General features: G+C 41.9%; 1 protein-coding gene across 1 annotated transcript; it reads left to right on the top strand.

Moving 5' to 3' along the window:
- Positions 1-306: 306 nt before the first annotated feature.
- Positions 307-6,520, top strand: LOC311103380 (uncharacterized protein). The gene is made up of 10 exons (XM_084144943.1): positions 307-508; positions 830-907; positions 1,018-1,050; positions 1,438-1,524; positions 2,047-2,144; positions 4,178-4,467; positions 4,712-4,840; positions 5,050-5,145; positions 5,243-5,317; positions 5,719-6,520. The coding sequence occupies exons 1-10, from the start codon at positions 446-448 to the stop codon at positions 5,865-5,867; spliced, it is 1,098 nt and encodes a 365-aa protein (XP_084001069.1). The 5' UTR covers positions 307-445; the 3' UTR covers positions 5,868-6,520.
- The last annotated feature ends 2,091 nt before the right edge of the window (positions 6,521-8,611 follow it).

The following is an 8,611-nucleotide window of genomic DNA, read 5'->3' as shown; positions in this document are numbered from 1 at the left end:
TTTATCTTAGTTCGAATGTAGCAGTTGTAGGGTGACGCCCCAGGGGGGATAGGTGATCGGACGAAAAAGGGAGCAACCCATTTATTGCCATTGTTTATAAGTAGGAGCTAGACAAAGAGCGGGCAGAAGCATTCAGATTAATTTGGGACGGTGCTTCTCCAGACACCGCGGGTCTGTAACTTATGCTGTACACTTGTGATATTAATAAAAGCTTCTAATCAAGGTGCAGCCTAAGCGGACTCTTTGATTGACAGCAATAGCCACCAACATCCGACGGGACACGACAGGAACAAACAAGCCTTTTGTGAGTCAGAATGGAGAAGTGGGCAGGTGATGGAACCAGTGAAATCCCAGTTCTCAGTGAAAGGGGGAAGTCACCCATAGACTGGTGATACTGAACAATAACTAATAAGAGGATTTAGAATAAGTGTTAACTTCTGAAACTATGTCAACGGAGAAGAAACAGCTGCTTTTTGAGGGCTTCTTGAAGAAAAGGAAAGATACACTGGTAAAACAAAGCTCTCAAATATGTAGAAAAACTTGTCACATTAACAACAGCTCAATTACTGTACTCAGTTTACTTGTTGATGAATACTTACAACTGTTGTCATGAATACTTACAAGTGACCGCTAAGGGAGGTAAACAGATCATTCTCAGTGGAACAATGATTTTTCCAATATTTTTGTATACTGCTTTGTATTTATGCCAATGTATTCCATACTACTGTGTTTAACTCTGTTATTGCCAGTCAGTCATGGTTTGTATCTAGAATCAAGTCTTCACTATCTGGCGGGACACTGAGTCTGTGTTTTGTTTTTTCTCTTTTAGAAAATGAAGTGGGCAACCTATTGGTTCAGGCTCCAAAACACAACACTGTTCTTCTACACTAGGAAACATGGGAGTGCTGTGAGTATCGTTCAGTTGTGAGAAGTCCCTTAATGTTTTCAGGGGGAGTTTAATGTTATTTACACTGTTCAAAGTAATAATAGTCTGATAATCTTCTCTGTCCCCCACAGTCACACCTAAGAGGCCTGTACTACATCTACACTGTAAGTCAAACTGGTTTTATTTCAGTTGGTGGGAAAGCCTTCATGGTCCTTCTAGACAGACAGAAAGGAACAAAGCCTTCATGGTCCTTCTATCTTTAAGGAGAGAAAGGAACAATTGTCCTGGACTTTATTATACTTTTCCTTGTATTCAATGAGCATTACACACCATTTATTTTAACTGCTCTAATTACGTTGGTAACCAATTTATAATAGCAATAAGGCACTGCGGGGGCTTGTGATATATGGCCAATATACCACGGCTAAGGGCTGTATCCAGGCACTCCGTGTTGCGTCATACATAAGAACAACCCTTAGCCATGGTATATTGACCATATTGCTTAAGTATAGCACTTTATGTTTGAAATAGATATGTTGTTGTTGGGTCAGGTGCAGTCTGTGCGTGAGATTCAGAGGGAGAAGGGTAAGCACTACGTCTTTGAAATCACCATGAAGAATGGGAAGAGGAAAGTACTGGTGAGTCACACAGACAGCTCTACTCCCACTTTCAGGTGTACAGAACAGTGTGGTGTGGGCTGTGCAGGCTGCCCTGTGCTTTCAGGATGTGGTCTGTTACTGTCACTTCATACTGACTGATGGGAATTTCCCGAATTAAACTACCAGGTGAAGAAGCTATCTCTACAAGTGTCTATTGTTCAGAAATATCTATTCAACTGTATTATATTCAATTATTTTATCATCTGTTTATATTTTAGTCATTTAGCAGACACTCTTATCCAGAGCAACTTACAGGAGCAGTTAGGGTTAGGTGCCTTGCGCCTAGAATTTGCACCTAGTTGGCTTGGGGATCAGCAACCTTTTAGTTATTAACCCAACGCTCTTAACCGCTAGGCTACCTGCTGCCCAGCTGTATTAAACAGTACTTGAATTGCTTAAAGTAATTTAACACTTCCTCCAACAACTATGATGATATTTTTAGCTCCGACTGTAACAATGTACTAAATTCATCCCTGCTACCACCTGACCATGTGTCTGTAGGCTGCAGAGACAGCTGATCTGAGGACGGAGTGGATTGGCCAGCTGTGGAGGGCCATGCATCTCTCAGGCCCAGGGGGTACAGACCCAGGCTGCATACGGTAACAGAAAGCTCAGGATTATTGAAACACTACTGCACTGTATGTCATTACATTACACAGTTGTTATCAGGTGCTCATACAGTTGAAGTCGGAAGTTTACGTACACCTTAGCCAAATACATTTAAACTCAGTTTTTCACAATTCCTGACATTTAATCCTAGTAAATATTCCCTGTCTTAGGTCAGTTAGGATCACCACTTTATTTTAAGAATATGAAATGTCAGAATAATAGTAGAGAGAATGATTTATTTCAGCTTTTATTTCTTTCATCACATTCCCAGTGGGTCAGAAGTTTACATACACTCAATTAGTATTTGGTAGCATTGCCTTTAAATTGTTTAACTTGGGTCAAACGTTTCGGGTAGCCTTCCACAAGCTTCCCACAATAAGTTGGGTGAATTTTGGCCCATTCCTTCTGACAGAGCTGGTGTAAATGAGTCAGGTTTGCAGGCCTCCTTGCTCGATCACGCTTTTTCAGTTCTGCCCACACATTTTCTATAGGATTGAGGTCAGGGCTTTGTGATGGCCACTCCAATACCTTGACTTTGTAGTCCTTAAGCCATTTTGCCACAACTTTGGAAGTATGCTTGGGGTCATTGTCCATTTGGAAGAACCATTTGCGACCAAGCTTTAACTTCCTGACTGATGTCTTGAGATGTTGCTTCAATATATCCATATAATTTTCCTTCCTCATGATGCCATCTATTTTGTGAAGTGCACCAATCCCTCCTGTAGCAAAGCACCCCTACCAGAGGACATTCCTCCAAAAAGTACAATCTTTGTCCCCATGTGCAGTTGCAAACCGTAGTCTGGCTTTTTTATGGCGGTTTTGGAGCAGTGGCTTCTTCCTTGCTGAGCGGCCTTTCAGGTTATGTCGATATAGGATTCGTTTTACTGTGGATATAGATACATTTCTACCTGTTTCCTCCAGCATCTTCACAAGGTCCTTTGCTGTTGTTCTGGGATTGATTTGCACTTTTCGCACCAAAGTATGTTCATCTCTAGGAGACAGAACGCGTCTCCGTCCTGAGCGGTATGACGGCTGCGTGGTCCCATGGTGTTTATACTTGCGTACCATTGTTTGTACAGATGAACGTGGTACCTTCAGGCGTTTGGAAATTGCTCTCAAGGATGAACCAGACTTGTGGAGGTCTACCATTTTTTTTCTGAGGTCTTGGCTGATTTCTTTTGATTTTCCCATGATGTCAAGCAAAGAGTCACTGAGTTTGAAGGTAGGCCTTGAAATACATCCACAGGTACACCTCCAATTGACTCAAATTATGTCAATTAGCCTATCGGAATCTTCTAAAGCCATGACATCATTTTCTGGAATTTTCCAAGCTGTTTAAAGGCACCGTCAACTTAGTGTATGTAAACCTCTGACCCACTGGAATTGTGATACAGTGAATTATAAGTGAAATATTCTGTCTGTAAACAATTGTTGGAAAAATTACTTGTGTCATGCACAAGGTAGATGTCCTAACCGACTTGCCAAAACTATAGTTTGTTAACAAGAAATTTGTGGAGTGGTTGAAAAACGAGTTTTAATAATTCCAACCTAAGTGTATGTAAACTTCCGACATCAACTGTATCTAGAACGACTTCCAATAAGTTCATTCAAATTAGGCTAAATAACCTATAAGCATCGTAAGTTATACCGTCAAAAATAACTTGTTGTAACAATCACAGTGGTAGAATAGATGCCATCTGTGCAGGTGTAATTGAAGCCTGAAACTACTATATATATATGGGAGGATTGGCTATGCAGACAGCACAGGAGGTTGGTGGCACCTTAATTGGGGAGGATGGGCTCGTGGTAATGGTCGGAGCGGAATAGGTGGAATGGTATCAAACACGTTTCTATGTGTTTGATGCCATTCCATGAGCACCGTTCTAGCCATTATTATGAGCCGTTATTTGAGTGCCTTGGAAGGCATTATTTGCCTAAAGGTTGGTTTAGTAATATAGTGCGGGAAACATTAGTTTTATTTCTGTCCATTTGAGTGTTGCCTGTCTTTCTGTTTTGTCTCCAGACAGCAGGATGTGAGGTCTGATGACCTGAGGGTCAGAGGTCACTCCAGCACCTATAGCAGCTCAGAATGTGACAGCATGATGGAACCACTTGGGGTTCATCGAACCCTCTCTGCACCTCTCACCCCCTTCAACCCTGACAAAGACCTAGACCAGGGGGACAGGAGTACCCACTGCCTCTCTGGCCCCCTCACCCCTGACCAAAATCTGGGGCACAGGGCTACCCTCTCTCTCTCCCTCACTGACAAGCTCAGTAGTGAGGAAGCCATATGCCAGAACACCATCTCACATTGTAAGTAGAGCATCAATGGGGTGCTAAATCCTGTGTAAACTCAGCAAAACTTAAGTGTAGAAATATGTTTGTTTTTTCATTCACATTTGCTGTGCCAAGCAGTTGGAGGGGGTCAATGGTATTGTTGTCTAGTGGAAAGAGGAAATGGTCACGTTGTGGCATTTAATGCTTTGGTGTTGAGGTGGTGAGCCAAGCTGTATCTTCAGCTCTGAAACACGACAACATCTTCTCACTGTCATTTCAGGTGGAGAGGAGGATAAGAACAGTGTCCATAGACTTAGTGGGAGATGTGAGGAGAAGAGAGAAGAAGAAGAGGAGGAGGAGCATAACGAGGAAGAGGGTCACTACGACATTCTACCAGCCCCCCGGAACTGTGAGTACTACCCTCATGGTCACATCAGTGTGTCATTATATCTCATAAATCAATAAATGATCAATCATAAATGTCATGAATCATTCCATTATGGAGACCACTGTATATGATACAAAATACCAGTAGATGTCATATTACATGATAATGACTTATGTTAATGGTCTGTGTTTGATAAATGACCAAAAACCTACCTGCTATTTCCTCTCTAGCTGAGTATCACATCAACCAAACAGATGAAGATTTGACAGATGGAGAGGGCCTCTATGACTTCCCATTGTCCAACAGGAGGGCAAGTGACTGCCAAAGTGAGATTATGAAAATGTATCTTTTTCAATGTATTGGGTTTTTAATTAATTCAGCAAATGAATGTGTATTTGGGTTTATTTTCATGTTCTATCTCAGATTATAGTGAGATGACAGAGAGCATCTATGACGTCCCCAGTTCCCTAATGAGGAAAATGTCTGAACACACACTTGGTGAGTATGACAGCAGAGTTCTAATTCCCTTTTCATACATTTGTTAGCCGCTAATTTTATAGACACACAAATGTAAGGGCCTTTTCAATCTATATCCTTGAATAGCACGATGTAAAGGTCATTTCCGATTGAGCCGACATATGCAGCGTTTAACGCGAATGCAGTCTCCGCTAACATTGCCTTTAAATGTAAATCACGCTGTAAGGCTGCACCTCCGCGACACCGATTGAATAGAGCCCTAACATATCCTGAGAATGGTATACTTCTATTTAAAGGAATGTGTAGAACCAGAAGCAAAGTAGACACTATTTCCCCCCTATCTACCCCATGCAAATCCTAACCAGACTCCTCGTCAGTATTAACAGAAACACACACGTCTTTATCCCTCACTCTCATTGCAGAGCCTTACCCTGGAGGTGAGATACCGGTGGAGGACAGGGGCCTCCTGGATGACATGATGGCCAGTCTGGGCGGAGGGACGGTGGGCTGGATAACAGGTGCTCCTACTGGCTCTGTGGAGGCCTACGGGCTGGCTCATCATGGCTCTTAGGACTGGTATATAGTATAGGCTGGTATAGACTCTGGATAATATAGACTGTGTTATCCTCATTCAAATGGTTCTATAAAGCTTGATGCATTCTGTTAGAGATGTAAATATGTTTACATTTTATGGAATAAATCTAATATGTCATGATATTCTATTCTATTTGTCACGGTTTCGGCCGAGGCTGCTCCTTCTCCTTGTTCGGGCAGGCTTCGGCGGTCGTCGTCTCCGGAGTACTAGCTGCCACCGTTCTTTGTTTTTGATGTTTGTTTGGTTTGGTCTGTTTGGTACACCTGTTCTCGTTTAGTGTTGATTATGTGTCCTTTAAGTTCTCGTTGTTTCTGTCATGTGTTTGTGTGTAGTTGTTCTTTTGTCAGCTGGAGCAGTCAGTACATTTTCCTCTATTTGTTTTGTTTATAGAGAGTCCGCACTTGTTGTGCGCGTTGGTTGCATTTAGCTCGTTTACGCAGTGTGCGTAATTTTCTCGTGCCTCCGGCTCTGTTTTGTAGCCGTGTCATTTTGTCTTGACCAAAGACTTTTGGACTAGCCTCTGTGTCCTGCGATTGATTCCTACACCACATCCACGCCGTCTGACACTATTGACATCTCTTTTAATATAATCTACTGTCAATGAAATACCATATTAAATACTTCACTTTATACGGTCTTAAAGTGTTTTTTTCACTTAGTATACAGTGGGGGAAAAAAGTATTTAGTCAGCCACCAATTGTGCAAGTTCTCCCACTTAAAAAGATGAGAGAGGCCTGTAATTTTCATCATAGGTACACGTCAACTATGACAGACAAATTGAGGAAAAAAAATCCAGAAAATCACATTGTAGGATTTTTTATGAATTTATTTGCAAATTATGGTGGAAAATAAGTATTTGGTCACCTACAAACAAGCAAGATTTCTGGCTCTCACAGACCTGTAACTTCTTCTTTAAGAGGCTCCTCTGTCCTCCACTCATTACCTGTATTAATGGCACCTGTTTGAACTTGTTATCAGTATAAAAGACACCTGTCCACAACCTCAAACAGTCACACTCCAAACTCCACTATGGCCAAGACCAAAGAGCTGTCAAAGGACACCAGAAACAAAATTGTAGACCTGCACCAGGCTGGGAAGACTGAATCAGCAATAGGTAAGCAGCTTGGTTTGAAGAAATCAACTGTGGGAGCAATTATTAGGAAATGGAAGACATACAAGACCACTGACAATCTCCCTCGATCTGGGGCTCCACGCAAGATCTCACCCCGTGGGGTCAAAATGATCACAAGAACGGTGAGCAAAAATCCCAGAACCACACAGGGGGACCTAGTGAATGACCTGCAGAGAGCTGGGACCAAAGTAACAAAGCCTACCATCAGTAACACACTACGCCACCAGGGACTCAAATCCTGCAGTGCCAGACGTGTCCCCCTGCTTAAGCCAGTACATGTCCAGGCCCGTCTGAAGTTTGCTAGAGTGCATTTGGATGATCCAGAAGAGGATTGGGAGAATGTCATATGGTCAGATGAAACCAAAATAGAACTTTTTGGTAAAAACTCAACTCGTCGTGTTTGGAGGACAAAGAATGCTGAGTTGCATCCAAAGAACACCATACCTACTGTGAAGCATGGGGGTGGAAACATCATGCTTTGGGGCTGTTTTTCTGCAAAGGGACCAGGACGACTGATCCGTGTAAAGGAAAGAATGAATGGGGCCATGTATCGTGAGATTTTGAGTGAAAACCTCCTTCCATCAGCAAGGGCATTGAAGATGAAACGTGGCTGGGTCTTTCAGCATGACAATGATCCCAAACACACCGCCCGGGCAACGAAGGAGTGGCTTCATAAGAAGCTTTTCAAGGTCCTGGAGTGGCCTAGCCAGTCTCCAGATCTCAACCCCATAGAAAATCTTTGGAGGGAGTTGAAAGTCTGTGTTGCCCAGCGACAGCCCCAAAACATCACTGCTCTAGAGGAGATCTGCATGGAGGAATGGGCCAAAATACCAGCAACAGTGTGTGAAAACCTTGTGAATACTTACAGAAAACGTTTGACCTGTGTCATTGCCAACAAAGGGTATATAACAAAGTATTGAGAAACTTTTGTTATTGACCAAAATCTTATTTTCCACCATAATTTGCAAATAAATTCATTAAAAATCCTACAATGTGATATTCAGGAACATTTTTTCTCATTTTGTCTGTCATAGTTGACGTGTACCTATGATGAAAATTACAGGCCTCTCTCATCTTTTTAAGTGGGAGAACTTGCACAATTGGTGGCTGACTAAATACTTTTTTCCCCCACTGTATAATGCCAGGAGAGAGGTACTGTAGTATTCAGGTGGACCCTATTCTTCTTTTTGACGGGGCAGATCAGTTTTAATATTGCAGATAGATTGTGGCTTCTATCAATTTAACTGTCTACATCATTTCCAATACCCCATGTATTTTTTTTGTAAATATATACAGTATATATTATTTTAAATATATTTTGCTTCTTTATTATTTTCCCCTAACCCTACCACCCCTCCCCTAATTGGAGTAAACTAATGGACAACAATACTTAGGCTTCCACTTCCAGGTTATACATAATATACACATTTCACAGACAATATATTTTACATTAGTTATCTTTTGTTTGTTTTTAGTCCCAGCCTTCAGCTACCCTCAACCCCTCCCATCTATCTATGAAGACCATCCAGTTTTGATTTCTAGCTGCCACATATTTTTCTACTGCACTGTGATGTTTCACAAAAGTTCT

The sequence above is a fragment of the Coregonus lavaretus genome, assembly GCF_964263955.1.
Source record: "Coregonus lavaretus genome assembly, chromosome: 28".
Classification (NCBI taxonomy): domain Eukaryota; kingdom Metazoa; phylum Chordata; class Actinopteri; order Salmoniformes; family Salmonidae; genus Coregonus; species Coregonus lavaretus.
This window is presented reverse-complemented; position numbering and strand designations above follow the sequence as displayed.

Coding starts and splice junctions, on each gene's coding strand:
- LOC311103380 (XM_084144943.1), top strand. CDS start 446: ATGTCAACGGAGAAGAAACAGCTGCTTTTTGAGGGCTTCTTGAAGAAA. Junction 2,145..4,177: donor ACAGACCCAGGCTGCATACG/GTAACAGAAAGC, acceptor TTTTGTCTCCAG/ACAGCAGGATGTGAGGTCTG. Junction 5,318..5,718: donor AATGTCTGAACACACACTTG/GTGAGTATGACA, acceptor CTCTCATTGCAG/AGCCTTACCCTGGAGGTGAG.